Source organism: Neolamprologus multifasciatus, chromosome 8 (genome assembly GCF_963576455.1).
Source record: "Neolamprologus multifasciatus chromosome 8, fNeoMul1.2, whole genome shotgun sequence".
Lineage (NCBI taxonomy): Eukaryota > Metazoa > Chordata > Actinopteri > Cichliformes > Cichlidae > Neolamprologus > Neolamprologus multifasciatus.
In genome coordinates, this window is record NC_140446.1 from 16,562,574 (window position 1) to 16,583,201 (window position 20,628).

The following is a 20,628-nucleotide window of genomic DNA, read 5'->3' on the forward strand; positions in this document are numbered from 1 at the left end:
AACATAGTGCTGTCAGTATTGTAGCTCGGTGTACACAGGGCTTCCTCTAAATCACTGACGTAACTCTGAACAGTCACCCTGTAACTTCTGCATTTTGGTTTTCAACTCTGACTTTGTCAGCAGAATCAATACGTCACTCATTTCTCAAACTACTTTCATGGATGTAACACAATGGACTGTTTAGTGTGATGCATGCACAATCATTCTTGTAACAACATCCTAAAAAGTTGATTCTGTTCATCTGTTTGTAGCGTTTTTAGTGGAAGAAACATTCATAAACTCATCTAAGTGAGTTTTTCAGTCTCAGCTGTCTGTAGATTTCAACAACCTTATAAATTAGGGGTGTCAAACATAAGGCCTTGGGATTAGTGTTGGCCTGACAAAGACTTTAATCCTGCCCACTGGACAACTTGAAAAAGAGGGCATAAATTTTAGACTTATAAAATACATATATACAGTTAAAAGTGTTAAAGATTTTCCTACAGATAAACACACACACACACACACACACACACACACACACACACACACACACACACACACACACACACACACACACACACACACACACAACCTGCAAATATCAGCAAGACCTTTTTAGAGACAGGACTCAAAAAGTTCAAAGCAATTGGAAGGCCCAGTCTCCACAAGGCTTTTGCATAGACCCAGACTCATGTCAATATTATCCCAGGGTCCACACCAGAGTCACACACCACTCAACAGCTCGCAATTTCCAAATTCTGTGCACATGGAGAGACAGGTGAACATAACTTTACAACAAATCCAAACAATAACCAAAGTAGGAGTAGCACTTCACTAGCTGCTTTCAAGGCACCAAGCCATCAAAAGCTGATGCACTGCTGCATCCTTTCCAAAAACACAGAATAAAGGGCACAAGAAGAAAACATCAAACAACATAACATAATATAAACATGATATGATATACTGAAGAAGATATTAGAGAAAACAGAAAAACTCACACACGGGGAAATCAAAAAAACTAATAGAATCTATAAACAAGCCCACTTTTCAGTATTAAAACAGCAATGAATTAATACGATTCAAAAACTATTCATACTAAATAACAGTAATCAAATACAAGGAGTCTAGAGTAAAAAGTAAGAACAAAAATTGAACATTTTCTGTGAATTAACAAAACCTTTGTTAACTTGATTTAATTACCTGGAAAATTTTCCCATGATTAAATTGTGTTCAACAGATTATTGTTTTGAATGAGACCATGTCATCTAGCTATATTTGTATTATATTACTACTACTACTACTATTACTTGTGAGTACAAACGGTTGTCTGTCTCTCTGTGTTAGTCCTATGACAGAGTGGTGATGTGTACCCCACCTCTCGCCCTACGGCAGCTGAAATATGCTCAAAACAGGAAATGGACACCATGACATCTTCTTCTGACAAATGTGTTCCAAGTGAGGATGTACAACATACTCAAAATAATAAAGCACTCTTTTCAGGATAACATTTAATCCATTCAAGATTAAAAACAAATTCCTGTAAATGTTCTAGTTATAACAAATAGTTCGTTTTTGGACATTAACATATTTTTGGCCATTGAAGAATATTACATTTCTTCACCTTGAATAATTTTGTTGTTTTTACACTGCATGATTTGAGTCAGTATTGAGTCACAGTGACGTGCTGTGAAGCATTAGTGGTAATCCATGAATGTTTGGTCAACACACTGGAACTGAAAGGGCGTTGTCTAAAGTAGAGGTATATTTGTACCCATGACCCCTCATCACCGCTCACCCCCGTTTTGATGTGGAGATGCAACAGCTCTCCCAAATGACTGATCTCCTCAACCATATCTCAGAGGAAGTGAATTTCCATTGTATACATCCATAAACACAATCTTTCAGTCACTAATAATTGATTTGCTCATAGATGATCTTAGAAACACAGATTGATCAATAGATCGAGAGCTTTGCTTTCATTGTCGGCTCTCTGTTTACCATGACAGACTGGTACAGTCTCCACACCACTGCAGATGCTGTACCAATCTATTGGCAACAAAAACTGAAGTTAGAATAATAAATAGCCAAGTAAAACCTTTAATTATTATTTACATGAGTTGAGTGTGTTGCCTAGAAACTAATAAACATTTCAGTTGTTATAAAAGTCAAGTGCTTGAATCACTGGATAAAATTTAAGCAATACCACCACAGTCTATAGTGTGTCATAAAACAATGATGTAACTCCTCCTACATAATAATTCCTTTAAATGACTGTCTTATCTTTGAGGAAGCACTGTATAATTTTTGTATTTCTGGTTTCAACTCCTCTCTGACACTATCAGCAGATGTAACATCTCACACAATGGACTGGATATCTAGTGCTGCACTATTCCTGTCAGGTGAAACAAGTTTGTGCATTGTGATTTTATCTATTATTTTCTAATTATGAAGGTCAGCAAACAGTAAAATTATGACTGGCGTTTTGATGAAAACTGTGTTTTTCAATCATAAAACTAAAACAGGTTCAAAAACTGTAATAAGTCCATGCGATCGTTATACATACATATCTGACTGTTATGTACCTGCCCATACAGGGCTAAACCAAACCTGAGGCTTTTTACATTAATGTCACATCATATGTATCTGTCCAGTTTATTCTGACACGTTTAATATCATGTTTATTCATGTCTGTATAACAATTGAGCAGAAATGTAAATAACATGAAAAATCAAACAAATTCTAAGCGGACTGATAGTTTTTAACTATTGTTGAAACAATAATGATCATATTAATATGGCTGAGTCATGGTGACAAGAAAAAAAATGAGTGCATGTAATAACGATGAGGTATATTTTTCAAATACATGTACATTATGGAGAACAGGCACTATATGATATACTGGTTATTTCAGAAAGCTGTGTAAAGCTAATGCCCAAAAAATGAAGGCAAAAATAAGGCCGGTCATTTCAGGGGGAAGCCTTCTACAGGACATTCAATTTGCAATGTAAAATTAGATTTTAATTTTATGGTTTTCATCTGAGAAAATATTTGCGTCTATGTATTTTTTGAATATCAAAGTTAGTAAGCACAGTTTGCTGATTTCAATTTATTTTTGGGATTTATAGAAATGCTATACAAACCTTACTTATCTCAGACATTTTCTGTCTTATGTGTGTGGGTTTTTTGTTTGTAAGTGTGTGTGTGTGTGTGTGTGTGTGTGTGTGTGTGTGTGTGTTTGTTTGTGTCATAACTTGATGAATCTGACATAGTTCAGGAGAGCAGGATGTATGTGCACACAGGTGTGATTGTCTATTTAGCTGCATTTTTTCAATACTGTAAATAAGCAAATTATACAGTATAGTAATGATATGTTTTGATACTGTGGTGTACCTGATAAATATCTGGAGCTTTAAAAAGTACTACAATATCTTTTCTTTAAAGTTTATGTTTCAGCACTTACTCTTGGACTGATGGATTAAAATACAACAATCAAAGACACAAAACTGATTCCAAATTAAAATATTAAAAATGTTTTTTAACTCAATAACTGTTCTGAGTAACAAAATTCAGAGCTTTAAAATGTTGGACTTTGGTGCTCTCTAGTGGTCATAAAAGAAACATTGTGGCTGCATTCAAGAAATACAACGAAACTAACAAAGACTGTATACTGTTTCTATAAGTGATTATAGATACTGCTAATAAAATCACATTATTATTCCATAATCAGCTTCAATAATGTTTTTCTTTAATTCTCAGTCTTAAATGCTGCACTTTGTTTCAATATCGATCCTGCGGCTTGGAAGACCCTGAGGAGCTCTGCTGCTGGTTTTGGCTACCAGGTGGTTCAAAGACAATCAGAGTAAGTCAGAGCATGGATTTTTAGGTTAAATGTGGGTTTGCAATTGTTTATAATTACCACTAATACTTTTGCTTTTTTGTCAAAGAAATATTGAATCATTTAATCCTTATTAAAACAATGGGAGCTTTTTCACTCCACTTCATCCACCAAACTTGTATCTTATGTTTGGTTTTCTCTTGTTAGCTTGCTTGTCAGTGCCCCACTAGAACAGTATTCGCAAAACAGAAAAGGGAAAATATATAGGTGTACCACCTCTGGAGAAAACTGCCAAAATATACAATTTCAAGGTAGGTAGTTTCTTAATGTCTCAACAGTAATGTCCTGAAACTCTGACAACATTTTTCAAGTATTCATTAAATCATATTAAACTTTTTTTTTCTAGTGATCACAAAATGTATTTCATGATTGTTTTAACATCTAATGAATGCTTCCAATCCAGAGCCAGATTTTGCAATCAACATGTCCCTTGGTTTGACAATGAAAAATGATCCTGGAACCCAAAACACTGTGGTGAGTTGGTGAACTGCAAATACACTGGCACAGGAAAATAATCAGTTAACTCTAATCAGAATTTTTTTTCTTTTCAGGCATGTGGTCCAACTATTCCAAAGGACTGCAAAAGCTACACCATGTACAATGGTGTGTGTTTTCAGATAGACCAGTACAATAGATTTGGACCTCCAATCCCTTCTTCCATTGACGGTAACAGCATACTTATATGATTTGAAAATATACTTATGTTTCACACATGCCCACACATACAACATGGGCAGTGGGGGTCACAGAATAAACAAAATCTAATTACTTTCTTTTTTTTTGCAATGTAAGCTTTGATTGATACATAGAGGAGTTTAGTTGAGACAACATAAAACAGAGTATAATACCTATTGTCATTGCATGTGCCACATATAGTGTCTCTTCATCAAGAACTGCAAACCATACATGTACATTTGAACCCCCACGCCCCTTAAGAAGAGAAACAGTGCTTGTATTCAGCAGACTGGTTGAGTTGGCAAATAGGACAAAATTTGTACATTTTAGTTTTTTTTATTAATTGTAACTACATGCTACTAGTTTGTATTTGATTGGGTTAATTACAAAATAGTTTTTTATTTTTTTATTTTTCTTTGTTTAGTTTTAGTCAACTTAAACAACCATGGCCTGGTGTCACAGGCTGGGTCTCTGAACCAGCGCTCTGAGTATATTTTTTTATTCGTCTCATGTTAGATTTGTGATTATAGTTAATGTGTTATTCCTATTTAGCTTTCAGTTGAGGTTAAAGTCAGCCATTATTTATGATTGTCTCCTTGGTTTCTGCGTTTGTAAATGGTAAATGGCCTGCATTTGTATAGCGCTTTACTCAGTCCCTAAGGACCCCAAAGCGCTTTACGCTACATTCAGTCATTCACCCATTCACACACACATTCACACACTGGCAATGGCAAGTTTGTGTCTTGTCTAACATCTGAAACACACCGGCTGCTCAGCTGTGACAGTCTAAGAGTGACATGTTTCCTTTTCTTTGTTTGTGATTTCTTATAGCTTCCAGAAAGAAATACAAATAACTGCAAAAACTAGTGTAACTAATAAAAAAGTAATTTTTTAACAAATGAAATTTGAAATTAAGAAGTGAAAGTTTTGTTTCAAATTCACTGCAGACCACAAAGATAGTTGTTTTATTTTGTTATGCGAGTTGTGCTAAGTCTTAAGTGGTGTTAAACATTCAAACACAGGACTCAATTTCAAGTTAAATTGGGTCCAAAAAAGAAGTGAAAAGGAGATTTAAAGGGAAAACAATGATGTTAATATTATTCTTCCAGAATACCAAGAAATTCAGTCTTTTTCACAAAAAAGGGCACAGAGCGCAGTTCAGAAACACTAAAAGAGCATTCCTTGTCCATCTCCTTGACAGAATGCCTGATTGGAACAGACATTGCCTTTCTGTTGGATGGTTCAAGGAGTGTAAATCGTCAAGATTTTCAAAAAATGAAGACCTTTGTGAAAAACCTCGTTGGGTCATTTCTCTCAAGTGATACAAAGGTGAGGAACTGCACTGCTGTTCTCAGTTAGACATAGACATTACAAGTACATGTAGCTTTTTAAAATTTCCATAAAATATGTTTGTTTTCTTATGTTTTCCACTTATTTCCACTTTCCACTTATTTTTCTTCGCATGTTTTTTCTTCAGTTTTCTGTTTCCCAGTTTTCTTATTCACCAAAGGTCCATTACTACTTTAATAATTTTTTCTCATCTGGATCATGGGAATCTAACATTGATAGAATTAAACAACTACGTGAAGAAACTTACACAGCTAAGGCCATCGAACACGCTGTGTAAGTGCTGCCAAGATGTTGCATGTTTATTGTGTGATCTTTTTATCCAAAACACTGATGTAACTTTTTTCAAAAGAGTCTAGTGTTTGTGGATGTCTATACAGTTAATGGAGCAAGTCAAATATTAGATATAAAAACTGTACTTGTAGAGCTATATTTAACTGAAATCTAAATTCCCTGTTATGTTAGAAGAAGATACTGTTAAAAAGCAGGGTATGATTGTTATTTAAGAGGTTATTTTACTTAACCTCTAAGACAACAAGATGAAAGATGAACTGAAACTCTATTTTCTTCATTCAACAGCCAAAATGTTTTTACACCACAAAGAGGATCCAGATCAAATGCAAAGAAGGTGCTAATAGTTATAACTGATGGAGAATCGCAAGACTCAAATCACTTACCATATGCAGCACAGCTAGCTGAGAGTAAAAAAATAGTTCGAATTGCTATTGGGGTAAGTACCTGTTCATTGAGCCTGTAAAGTTAACCTAATTTATACATTCCCAGCAGGTCCCTGAGGTCATGTGACCAGGGCTTGCTGGTTGTCCAACACGCAAGGCTGAAAACAAAAGGCGACAGAGCTTTTGTAACTGTGGCCCCCAGATTGTGGAACTCTCTCCCTTTGAGCCTGAGATCTGTGGACTCCGTGGTCGCTTTTAAAAACTCATCTTTTTAAACTTGCTTTTGGTTGACTTTTATTTTTAGGTTTTAGATTCTGTGAAGCACTTTTATCTTGAAAGGTGCTATATAAATAAATTTTTACTTACTTACTTACTAATTTTCTTATACAATTTAAAAAGTACAAACATTGATAGGAAACTGATTGCTATGGGTGATAGACTTGTAAAAACGGCTATTATAATGTATTTAGATGTTAGCATCTATAAGACCGTTTTGTTATTTTGGGGAAATTATGAAAGTACAGTATACAAACTCAGTACTCATTGCAAATGCAAATATACTTGGATCCCTTTGATTTAATAGGGAAACAAATCCACACAATATAATAACTTCAATGTGTGTGTGTGTGTGTGTGTGTTTTCCCCTCTAGGTGGGGGATGCGTTTAATAAACCTGAGGCAAAACAAGAATTGGACACCATTGCATCTTTTCCCTCAGACAAACACGTGTTTCAAGTTAGGGACTTCAACGCACTTGAAATAATAAGACAGAACTTAGAGAAAAAAATCTCTATCGAAGGTACAAACGTAAACTTGCTTTGTTGACATTTTCTGGAGTAAAGGCCTGGTAGAGCATTACAATGGGGAAAAAGGAATTTGGTGACTGGTGGAATTTATTTCTAAATTACTTTATTTTTGGAAGTTTCTGATTAATAAATTAATTTATAATATTAGGAATCCTCTGTTTTCATTATTCCATTGTTTGTTTTTGGCTTCGCAGATATCCCTAGTACTTGAGATCTCCAGTTCTGATTAAATTTTAATACTCTCTGTAGTATTCTCATCAGTGTTTTGGTGCTGTGTCTTTCCCCCTCTCTTACATGTCTACAGACATGTCTGTTACGCATGTCTCTGCTTTTTTTGCTGTTTCAGTTGTTATTTACCTTTATGAATATGGCTATTGTTTTTATTTCAAACAACTTGAATCAAAGCTGAAAATGTGCACAGCTTGAGTCATTGTCCAGAAACTCATGGTCCTAACTGTATTTAAAATTTATAGAAATTCTTCCATCTGAAGTTGATAATTTTGTCTTTGTCCATTTGTAAAATGACCAAAATACGCTCTGACACGCTTTCAATAAACAGCAAGTCATTATTTAGAATTATACCATTAAGCCATAATAATAGCACGAATGAGCAAATCGGAATTTATTACAGTCTTTTAAATTTGTGTTTATTTTTGTGTTTCAGGATCTCAAACCAGTGGGGAGTCACTGAGAATGGAAATGGCTCAAGAGGGATTCAATGTAGCTTATGTGCCTGAGGTAATTAAAACCACTTAAAACTAACCAGACAGTCAAGTGATATATAAAAAAAGGGCAGCCAAACAAACTTCAGATTTTAAATTAATTTCTATGAATTCAATATATATCTATCTACACTGCAGGGAATTCAAATGTCTATTGTTGGTGCCAACCAGTGGACGGGAGGCTATACTCAATTTACAACTGGGTATGACAGGGTGAAAACATACGAGATGCCATTGGAGCCTGACAGTTATCTTGGTGAGAATATTACACTGACAACAAACTAACTGTAAACATAGCTATGCTGTAATTATTATTATTGGACGAAATATAAAAACTGAAAAAAATATTAAAAATGCTGAAGGTGTATATACTAAAAGCATTTTAATATCAGTCACATTGTTTTGATTGTCTGTTACTTAACATAAAATATGAAATAAATGGCTACAATTAAAATAATAAAAACAATAAATAAAAAACCTGGAAAACCCAGAAGACTGGAATAAGAAAAGACAACAATAACAAATAAATTTAGGTTTAAATGACCAAAAACTGCCCTCAATAGTAAGATGATGGACAAATGGATGAATGTATGGTTGGATGGATATGCTCACTAGTAAGTATGTTGGGGGTTCCTTTGTAATTCAGAGTATAGAAACTGTAATCACTTTAACAAATAGATTCAGAATAAAATCAGGTGAAGACAGACATCTGCAACATGCAGTAGGCTTAAGGCAAGAAAGGGGTATGGTGAAATAGAAGGCTTCTTACTGCAAATGATGGCTGAATTATAGTAAGTTTCTTTTTTTTTGTTTTAATCTGGTATATTAGACAGTTGTTGAAATATGTAATTTCAAACTTTGCTCCCTGCAGAGGTACTTTAGAAAAATCTATACAATTTGTCTATGTTAGCCACATTTGATTATTTTAACTAATGACTTTGACTGTTTGACTGTTAAATTGTAGGTTACTCCATGGCAATTGCTAAAACCCAGCGTGGCTCACTGACAGTTATTGGTGCTCCAAGGTTCAAACACAGAGGAACAGTGCTTGCTGTGAGATGGAGTTTACAATTCTCAACTGCTAACAGACAAAGCTTTATGAAACAAACAATTGAGCCGTTTCCGTGGCAGGTACAGCTTTACAGTATAAAACGGACATGAAAAATAAACTTTAATCAAAACCTGTATTATTTTTATGTATCTGATGTTTTTTTCTTTAATAATTTGTTCCTTACACAGTATCAGACTGGTGAATATTTTGGGGCAGAGGTGTGTGCCATGGACATAAATAAGGATGACATCACTGATCTAATCTTTATATCAGCCCCAATGTACATGGAGCCTGATAGAGAGGGAAGAGTTCATGTTTGCAGATTAACTGGTTCGGTAAATATATTTATAATATTTATAATATTTTTTGTACTACAGTTAAATTAATCAGTTTATTTGCCAACTTTCTTAATGATCATAAAATATTAACTCTCTTCCTTTTAGTTTGTGGAGTGTAATTTCGATGAGCCGTTAGTACTAAGAGGACATGCAGCTGTCAAAGGAAGGTTCGGCTCTTCTCTTGCTGTGCTGCCTGATCTAAACTCAGATGGATTCAGGGATTTGGCAGTTGGAGCACCTTTGGAGAATAATGGTGAAGGCAGCATCTACATATTCCACAGTGAAGGAGGAGGAAGAATCAGTCCTACTTACTCACAGGTGCACAGCATCAGAGAGCTCACAATGATGTCTAAACTCTCTCTCTCATGTAATCGCAATATTGACAAAATCTGCAACTTGATTAGATAAAATATTGTACACAGAGAATTACTGGCTCTGAGGTCGAGTCAGGACTGAAGTTCTTTGGCGTGTCAATCAGTCAGTCATCTTTTGACCAGAGTGGTGATGGACTGCCTGACTTAGCGGTGGGTTCAAAGGGTAAAGTTGTTTTATTGAGGTAAGTCCAAGACAGTCCAGCCATGTGTTATTGTTGGCAATGTTTCTGCCATCTTAAAAATATTATTAAGTGACCAAAAACCTTTAAGAAGTAGTGGTTTATAAAATGTGTTGTGCTTACTTTTGTGAAATCGTGTTACTAATTCATGTGAGAACACCACTAATGATACCCAATGTTAGTATGTTATTAATTATGAAGGTAAAAGTAGTTCACATGTATATTACTACTTTCCAGATCAAGGCCCATAGTAATCGTGAAAACTGACGTTTCATTCAGCCCAAAGCAAATCCTTACTCAGAATGTAGACTGCTCAAAACCACTCGAAAACACAGCTGAACTCTGCTTTACCATGAGCAGAGTGTCTACAGTCAACACAGGTTCATCATTCTCCTCTCCTTTTCTAAACTACAAAGTCACTGCCCATCAGCTTAATGTTTTTTTATTTATATAAGTTCATAGCATTGAAATCCATTTGTGATTTATTCCAGCTCAAGCAAGGATTCATTATACTTTAACAGTGGATGCCACTCGGAAACCTCCAAACAACCGAGCATACATCAGTGGGAAACAACAAGAGCAGTCTGGATCATTTACTATAGACTTAAGAAACAGACAGTGTTCAACTGTAAAATTCTATATTGAGGTAAAATCTAACAATATCTGGAAAAAAACAAAACAAAACATAAACAACACAATCAATAGAACTTCAATGCAAAGAGTCCTTTAACACTGAATCTAAACCATTCATCCCTCTTCTTGCAGGCCTGTCCTGAAGACTCTCTCAATGTGCTCTCCAATGAGCTCAAATTCACATTTGATGGTTTATCTTCCAACTCAGATCCCAAACCAAGTCTGTCCCCACAGGCTAAAAGAACAACCATTCATCCTGTAAGTCTATTAACAAAACAACTTGCTCCACACCCTGAATTTTAATTATTTTGTCTACAAGCTGCTAGGCATCAGTTTTTGGAAAAATGAGTCCCACTCTACATAGTTCTTTACCTTAAAATTATAGTTTGTGTCTTAGATTATACACTTTAAATTGTTTCCCTGAGCGTCCAGAGGACCAAGATGTCTTCCATAAGTGGATCAAGAATGTTAACAGAAATGATTTTGTTTCCTGTAACAACAACACAAAGCCTCCACTAAATGGCAGCACACAAAAATTGGTCATTGGATTTGGCTATACAATGTTCAAATTGCAATCTGTAAATAAAACGTCATATAAATACTTTTTTCCATTATGCTCTCTTCCACAGTTAGGGTTTGAGATCAACTGTGGCAATGACAACAAGTGTGTTGATAACCTGAAAGTGGATTTCAACTTCACCAGGTGAGGCAGAATTACAAGACTTAAGCTTTGCTTGTGGCTGCTTTCCTTTTCCTTTGTTCTCATCCTCCTTTATACTCTGCCAGATCCTTAGAGGTTAAAGTGGGCATTGATGAGCTTTTGAATGTCACAGTCACAGTGGAGAACAGAGGTGAAAACTCCTACAACAGTCATATTATTCTCATGTACCCAGCTGGACTCTCCTACAGGAAGTTCACGAGTCAGCAGGTAAGGTATCAGGATCAAGTCTGTATCAATTCATCACTGATCTGCTGCTCTCCCAATCCATCTAGCAGTCATTTTAATTTCTAATAAAGGGAAGAATTGAGTGCAGCCCCTTGGACAGTGAAGATGGTTTATCACAAGGAAGGACAGACTGCACTATTGACAAGCCAATTTTCAAGAGCAAAACTAAGGTTTGTTTGTTTTCTTTATACATAAAGTATGTTCTAAGTTCTGCATAATTTAGCAAAAATTATTACTCAGTCTTATCTCTGTCATTCAATTAAGGTTTTCTTCATTGTTTCCTATGGAATTGACAACAACAGTCAACTTGAGAAGAAGATCTTTGTCACTGTGAATGCCAGCAGGTACTGTCATTTTGGTACATGTACTCCTCATTAAAGCAATATCCCAGACACAATACAAATATTTTCAATTCTCTCTTTCAGTGGAAATCAGGAGCATGCCACTACAAGTGAACTTTACAAAAATAAATGGATTGATGTGAAATATAGCATTTTCATGACATTTGAAAAGTATGTGCTGTTCTATTTAAATCTATCTATCTATCTATCTATCTATCTATCTATCTATCTATAATTGTTTTTCTTTGTATTTAACCTTAAAATATATCTGTTTAGCTCCCTCAGTTACAACAATTTCACCTTTGGGATGAATAGTTTGCAGAAACCAGTTCAACAGTCAGTCACGGTGAAATATACCTTCTCCATAGATCTTTATTTTTTAAAATGTATTGTGTGATATAAACCTAGCTATAAAGCTTGTAATATTTTTCTTTTCTTGTTTAGATTACAAATGATATCAGAGCACTTAATTTCACTGTGGTGATCAGGGTTCCAGTGAAGCTTGGTGAAAAAGACATTTGGGTGGATTTGAGCAATCTACAGGTAATTTATATGCCAGAAGATTTAGCTGCTGACCCCAAAATGGCTCAAGCTTAGCTGTGGGACAGATGTATGTGAGGACCAATCACACTGGCACTTAAATGTATTCCAGATCACAGACTGTCAGAGAGGAAATGATGAAGAACCACCTTTCAAAAATGTTGTTCCTCAAATACTGACAAATAAAGTAGTTGTAAGTACACCTCTGCACATTAGCTACTGAAATGTAAAATCACAGTAGATTTTAAAATTCAAATTGCACTGGGTCAAGACAAGTGTTCCATTCAGTCTTCTTTAAATCACCAACAGGACTGCTCTGTAGCCAGGTGCAGAGTGTTCAAGTGCAACACATTCCTGGAAAGACGGATGAAGAGGACATATGAAATATTTGCCAACCTCAGTTCAGGATGGATAGAGCAGGTAGTTGAAGGGAAATTTGTGTTACATGTTTCATTAATATATATATATATATATATATATATATATATACTGTATATAAAAAAAATTCCCCTCTCGCCCCTGCGGGCGGTCTAGCCTTCAAGTGACTGTCCTCTACCTCAGGCCTGGGAGCTTGAGGGTCCTGTGCAGTATCCTTGTTGTTCATAGGACTGCGCTCTTCTGGACAGAGATATCAGATGTTGTTCCTGGAATCTGCTGGAGCCACTTGCCTAGCTTGGGAGTCACTGCATCTAGTGCTCTGATTACCACTGTTACCTTCACCCTCTGCATCTTCTCAAGCTCTTCTCTGAGCCCTTGGTACTTCTCCAGCTTCTCATTTTCCTTCTTCCTGATGTTGCTGTCATTAAGGTTTGCTACATCTATCACTACAGCCATCTTCTTCTGCTTGTCTACCACTACTGTGGTTGGTTAGCCATCACCATTTTGTCCATCTGTATGTGAAAGTCCCACAGGATCTTTCTGGATGTCAGCCACTTCCTCTATCTGACAGTGGTACATACCGTGCAGGGGCCTGTCCTTCCATGATGGTTCCTCCTCTTGCTCCTCATTCTTGGGTTTCTGCTGCCTGGGGTATTCACTGAGCAAGTGGTTGGTTGGGGCCACTTTCATTATGCATTCATGGATGTTCTTTGTCTCATCCTGGAATGTGGTTCTGACACTCACCAGTCCCCGGCCTCCTTTCTTGCACTTAGCATACAGCCGCAGGATGCATGCAAGGTCAGGAGCTTCCTCATCTTGATCTAAATGACTTCTATCTCCTCCTTTGGCAAGCTTATTATTCCAGCAGGGTACCTGATCATGGGCAGGGTGTAGGTGTTGATAGCTTACCGTTGTTCTTACCGTTCAGCTCACCCCTCTGGACTTCCCTGACCCGCTGCAGGTACTTTCCTAGCATTATGTTTGGACACACTTCAAAACTATGAATGAACACATATGGAATTATGTAGAAAAAAATGTTTGAAATAACTCAAAACATATATTTTAGATTCTTCAAAACAGCCACCCTTTGTTTTGATTACTGCTTTGCATACTCTTGACATTCTCTCGCTGAGCTTTGTGATGTAGTCACCTGAAATGGTTTTCCAACAGTATTGAAAGAGTTCCCAGAGATTCCAGTCACATCCAACTACCAGCCAATAACCACCCTCAGTACCACATGGAAGCTCCTGTCTGGCTAAAATGAACATGAACATTACTCAATACATAAGCAGGGCACAGAAGGGAATTGACAAGAATACCAGAGGCGCAAAATGCTAGCTACTGGTAGACAGAGCAGTCAGCCAAGACTGCAACACTAGGGTGACCAACCTATGTGCTGCCTGGATTGACTACAAGAAGGCCTATGACTCGATGCCCCACACCTGGATGCTGGAATGTCTAGAGCTGTAAAAAATCAACAGGACTCTAGGAGCCTTCATCATGAACTGAATGGGCGTACAATTCTAGAAGCTAACTTCAACACCATCGCACAAGTCACCATCAAGTGGGGGATCTACCAAGGATATGCACTGTTGGGCACGAGTGACGAAACCTGCAGCTTCAGAATTTGTGAGGTGTCGGCTTCCAGCACACGCAGCGTGTACATGTATGTGCTGTCGGGTTAACGATCCGCTCTTTGTGTTTATATCTTTTTGCGGAATCTGTTTACCTGCTCTCATTTGCTTTTTTCGCTGTTTGGCGGTTGTTGAAATAGTTTCGTGACCTTTAACCTGACATTCTGATGTTTCTGGCAAAATACATTTATATTTAAAAATAGATTCAGGATTTAATGAATCGATATTGGCTTATTAAAACTAAGACTGATTTGAATCTGGAAATCTATTTTTTAAACTCATCCCTAATTCGAAGCTCATTCAGATTTGAGTAGTGTAGTCAGATGGTAACAATGGCATTCTAATTTTCACCCATCTAAATGGTAACTGTAACAGAATACAGTTACTCATATTTAGTATTTTTAATACGTAATGCCGGTACATCTATTCTGTTACTCCCCAACACTGGCCACCCTACTGGGGTAATAATCTTGCCAAAGGAGGAGAAGCCACTGATATCAAGACGAGGAAGCGCCTGACCATGCATGGAGGGTTTCCAGCATCCTGAGGCTGGACTTGGCGTGCCTAGCAAAAGACGTTTTGGAAACACTGGTATACAGAAACATCTGTGTCAAGTATGGCCTGGAAGTCCCGAGGTCAAAATAGGAGACATCCCCTAGGGTGGTCAAGAATGACCGAGCAAAGATCCTGTGGGACTTCCACAGACAGACAAAATGGTGATGGCTAACCAACAAGACAGCCGTCTTCCTCTGGACAAGCAGAGGAAGACGGCTGTAGTGATAGACGTAGTGATACCAAATGACAGCAACATTAGGAAGAAGGAACTTGAGAACCTGGAGAAGTACCAAGGGCTCAGAGAAGCGCTTGAGAAGATGTGGAGGGTGAAGGTAACAGTAGTCCCAGTGGTAATCAGAGCACTAGATGCAGTGACTCCCAAGCTAGGTGAGTGGCTCCAGCCGATCCCAGGAAATATCTGTGCAGAAGAATGCAGTTCTTGGAACAGCAAAGGGACCAGCAGGACCCTCAAGCTCCCAGGTCTCTGGTAGCAGACCCGAGCTTGAAGGATAAAGACTGTCCACAGAGGCGAGAGGTGAACACACATTGTTCCTGTATATGTATGAGTAACTTGGTAAATGAAATAATCTAATTTATGGCCAGCTCATTCAATTTTTTTTTTCTTAGATTGGACTTCAATCTGCCAAATTCCTCTTAACCAGCACAGTCAGTCTTGAGTACGACAAAAACCAGTACATCTACTTTTCAACAGGTTCTGACAACCCTCCTGTTCGCAAGGTGAGTACACATTCTTGTCTATTGTTTGACTTATTAAGAGCTTCTTTGGCATCGACATCCTGTTTTCTCTCAGATTGAAGTTGTGGTAGAAGTGTATCCTGAGCCAAATTTCACCAAAGAAATTATTGGAGGATGTCTGGGAGGGTTGGCTTTTCTGGCTTTACTCACTGCTGGCCTGTACAAGGTGAAAGACACTTCATACACTTTTTCAATAATTACAAAGGTTTCAAAAGTTTTTACTGAAGATGTCCAGTTAAAAAATAATTTAGAGGTTACAATATTCATTCATGTAGCTTGGTTATTTATTTTCATTTTTACTGCAACTGAAATTCACGATTGCTTGATTTTTTTTCCCCTTACACTCCTAGGCTGGATTTTTCAAGAGCAAATACAAACAGATGATAAATGAAAATCCAGCAGATGTTCCAGGTCCAGGGACTGATGCAACAGCAGAATAACAAAGATCAGATTTTTTAGTTTTCGGTGTAAACTAAATTAATAGGATGAATATCTGTGAATATATCTGTGAAGGTTCTCAGTCATCCAGCTCATCGTAGTCTAAGGAGCTTGGAAAGAAAAGCATCTGGACTTGTTTAAGTTGCTTGAAGACGTTTCACCTCTCATCTGAGAAGCTTCTTCAGTTCTAAAGGTCAAATGGTGGAGAGTCCCACATTTAAACCCAGTGGGAGTTACCCCCCAAAGAGGGACTCCCTGATGATCCTCTATCTAATCACATGAGCAGAGGTGTGAAAATGGGTGTGGGTCACAATCAGCCAGGGTTTCGGGTGAGCTCATTTTGAAACCTGGCCTCACCCTATCATGTGATTTCCTGAGGTCAGATGGCCCAGGGTGTGAGTGGGCGTTAAGGCGTCTGGGAAGGGATCTCAAAACTGGATTATAGATGGCAGACAGTTGGTGTCGTAAACCACCGCCTCTGTTCAAAGATGGTCGCTCACAGTGGACGTAAATGGCTTCTTTCACTCCTCTTTCAAACCATCTGTCCTCTCTGTCCAAAATGTGAACATTGGCATCCTCGAAAGAGTGACCTTTGTCCTTTAGATGCAGATGGACAGCTGAGTCTTGTCCCGTGGAGGTGGCTCTTCTATGTTGTGCCATGCGCTTGTGAAGTGGCTGTTTGGTCTCTCCAATGTAGAGGTCTGAGCATTCCTCGCTGCACTGTACAGCATACACCACATTGTTAAGTGTAACATCTTCAAGCAACTTGAACAAGTCCAGACGCTTTTCTTTCCAAGCTCCTTAGACATCTGTGAATATACCTTCTTGATATTTTTAGGAATGAATATTGTGCGCATAAATGTCAGTGCTACCACGTTTGATTCGTTAAACACAAACAGCTGAAATCACTCCCTCCCTCACTTATTCACTATTACCTATAACAGAGTTTCCTATCTGTTTCCTATCATCTTTCATAGTCTTCTTCAGAAATAGTTCAAAATACAAATGCCAAAATGTTACACATTCATGAGGGCAATGCAACACAGTGGACACAGTTTAGATTTTCAAATAATATGGATGAGACTAAATGTAGTGAACTACCTGAGCAGATGGGAGTGATTTGAGCTGTACTTCACAGTACTCTGAAGTATTATGGAAGTTTTGTCTTTTCAAAGTGACTTTACTTTTTTGCTCTACAATGAATCTTTTTGAGATAAACGTTTTGCAAACATTGTACAGTGATTGTTTAAAATTCATTGCATGTAAAAAGAAATTTCATGCCATGTGTACTGTAAAATGCATAAAATTCAGTATTTAGCTAAAAACACTTTGGTTTCTTAAAAAAAAAACTAACCTTGTGACATTTGACTAACTTGATTCAGGAATAAATGACAGCATATACAATTTTTCAACTTTGTGTTTTTAATTTATATGAAAAAAAGACATTTATTTCATATGTCAGTGTTTACTATTTGCAGTATGTAGCCAGAAGATAACAGCAGTTTAGTGTATAGAATAAGCATATACTTGTTTAATCTGTTTATTTATACATCAAATTATCATTATACAACATAATCCAGTCCAATTGATTTAAATGTAAAGGCATTTGGAAGTGCTTAAGAATGTCTTAGTTACAGCTGAGTGAGAACCAAGGCGAAGGCAAGAAGGAAACCTTTTAAACCTTTTAATCCTTTTAGCTTAAAATTGCTTAAATGAAATTACACTAGAATTTCAGGGATGTGGAATGGTCATCGTTGGATATACAAAAAATGGTGTAGCGCTTATGGCTTGTGTTTTGTGGGTTTTGGTGGTTTTTGTCTTACATTTTCAGCTTCTTTGTCTCTTTCTGATGATGGTAAATAGACTGGTTATTATATAGCACTTTTCTAATCTGAGAACTCAAAGTGCTTTACACAACTTGTACATTTAGATGTACTGTCAAGTAGGTCTAAATGTCTCTGTCTTTAGTGCAGTGTGATACATGCAAATTCTTGTTAGTGTTTGTAGTTTTGTGCTGATAGTGTTGGTGGAACTGTCCCTTTAGCACCACCATTAGGTAATTTTGTGAATAGTTTTGACACATAGTGGCATAGCTGGAAGTGGAAGAAAGGACGTTTTAAGGAAGTTATACATGGCTGCCACCAATCCACATGCATTGGGCCTCAATCCTTAGTCTGTTGTGGCATTGTCTGTATGTTTACTGTTTATTTGATACTTATGTCTAGTTCTACAATTGTGTTTTTATAACATCAGTAAACTTTAAACTTAAATACAGTGGCTTGCAAAAGTATTTGGCCCCCTTGAACTTTCCCACATTTTGTCACATTACAGCCACAAACATGAATCAATTTTATTGGAATTCCACGTGAAAGACCAATACAAAGTGGTGTTCACGTGAGAAGTGGAACAAAAATCATACATGATCCCAAACATTTTTTACAAATAAATAACTGAAAAGTGGGGTGTGTGTAATTATTCAGCCTCCTTGGGTCTGAGTGCAGTCAGTTGCCCATAGACATTGCCTGATGAGTGCTAATGTCAGTACAAATACAGCTGCTCTGTGACGGCCTCAGAGGTTGTCTAAGAGAATATTGGGAGCAACAACACCATGAAGTCCAAAGAACACACCAGACAGGTCAGGGTATGAAGTTATTGAGAAATTTAAAGCAGGCTTGGGCTACAAAAAGATTTCCCAAGCCTTGAACATCCCACGGAGCACTGTTCAAGCAATCATTCAGAAATGGAAGGAGTATGACACAACTGTAAACCTACCAAGACAAGGCCGTCCACCTAAACTCACAGGCCGAACAAGGAGAGCGCTGATCAGAAATGCAGCCAAGAGGCCCATGGTGACTCTGGACGAGCTGCAGAGATCTACAGCTCAGGTGGGGGAAACTGTCCATAGGACAACTATTACTCGTGCACTGCACAAAGTTGGCCTTTACGGAAGAGTGGCAAGAAGAAAGCCATTGTTAACAGAAAACCATAAGAAGTCCCGTTTGCAGTTTGCCACAAGCCATGTGGAGGACACAGCAAACATGTGGAGGAAGGTGCTCTGGTCAAATGAGACCAAAATGGAACTTTTTGGCCAAAATGCAAAACGCTTTGAGTAGTGGAAAACTAACACTGCACATCACTCTGAACACATCATCCCCACTGTCAAATATGGTGGTGGCAGCATCATGCTCTGGGGGTGCTCCTCTTCAGCAGGGACAGGGAAGCTGGTCAGAGTTGATGGGAAGATGGATGGAGCCAAATACAGGGCAATCTTGGAAGAAAACCTCTTGGAGTCTGCAAAAGACTTGAGACTGGGGCGGAGGTTTACTTTCCAGCAGGACAACGACCTTAAACATAAAGCCAGGGCAACACTGGAATGGTTTAAAACAAAACAAATCCATGTGATAGAATGGCCCAGTCAAAGTCCAGATCTAAATCCAGTCGAGATCTGAAAACTGCTCTTCACAAACGCTGTTCATCTAATCTGACTGAGCTGGAGCTGTTTTGCAAAGAAGAATGGGCAAGAATTTCAGTCTCTAGATGTGCAAAGCTGGTAGAGACATACCCTAAAAGACTGGCAGCTGTAATTGCAGCAAAGGGTGGTTCTACAAAGTATTGACTCACGGGGCTGAATAATTACGCACACCCCACTTTTCAGTTATTTATTTGTAAAAAATTTTTGCAATCATGTATGATTTTCGTTCCACTTCTCACGTGTACACCACTTTGTATTGGTCTTTCACATGGAATTCCAATAAAATTGGTGTCCCCATCTGGTTTGATTGATACGTAATTAATATGAACTGGATTTTTCCCCCACTTTTATTTAAAACTTAATTCAAACATTTTGACACTATTTCTTTATTCCATTTCAAATTTATGTCTGATAAAATCTAATTTAAATGAAATGTTATTTTGGGGTAAAAAAATTAATTAAATCATCAGATATTGTGATTATCCTTTCACAACCAGAGTTGGTTATTTTAACAGATTATCACAGACGGGTATATTTCAAAGTTAATTTAGGAAGCGTTTTTTAACTACTTCTAGTTTTTTACTGGCAGCAAATAATCACATCTGTTGTCCTTTGGGCTCAAAAATGACTATTTATAAAGCAATAAGTATAAAAGATCATCCATCTCTGTGTTTCAAGGTTTCATTCAACTTTATTCCAACTCATTACCTGACATTTTTCTATATTTTGGCATGGTAGGACACCAGGGCATGGGTCTTAGTGAAGACAAACTTTCATGAGAACAAAGGCGTGTCCATATTTGACACACGTGCAGGAGGAAGCTCAGGTTTATTCCTCTGTACTGGTCCCATCATGGACAGCTTTCTTTTCTGCAGTTGCAGGCCAAAGGC

At 37.4% G+C, this 20,628-nt stretch overlaps 1 protein-coding gene across 1 annotated transcript; it reads left to right on the plus strand.

Moving 5' to 3' along the window:
• Positions 1–1,577: 1,577 nt before the first annotated feature.
• On the plus strand, positions 1,578–20,129 carry LOC146512794 (integrin alpha-M-like). Its single transcript, XM_085170787.1, has 30 exons — positions 1,578–2,381; positions 3,739–3,841; positions 4,025–4,128; positions 4,281–4,351; positions 4,429–4,543; positions 5,754–5,881; positions 6,030–6,175; positions 6,479–6,629; positions 7,227–7,374; positions 8,046–8,119; positions 8,242–8,359; positions 9,068–9,234; positions 9,343–9,489; positions 9,598–9,810; positions 9,915–10,048; positions 10,283–10,425; positions 10,537–10,691; positions 10,811–10,936; positions 11,308–11,381; positions 11,465–11,606; positions 11,696–11,794; positions 11,889–11,968; positions 12,050–12,136; positions 12,242–12,311; positions 12,410–12,508; positions 12,618–12,698; positions 12,815–12,925; positions 15,700–15,810; positions 15,884–15,994; positions 16,179–20,129. The coding sequence occupies exons 1-30, from the start codon at positions 2,345–2,347 to the stop codon at positions 16,266–16,268; spliced, it is 3,435 nt and encodes a 1,144-aa protein (XP_085026913.1). The 5' UTR covers positions 1,578–2,344; the 3' UTR covers positions 16,269–20,129.
• The last annotated feature ends 499 nt before the right edge of the window (positions 20,130–20,628 follow it).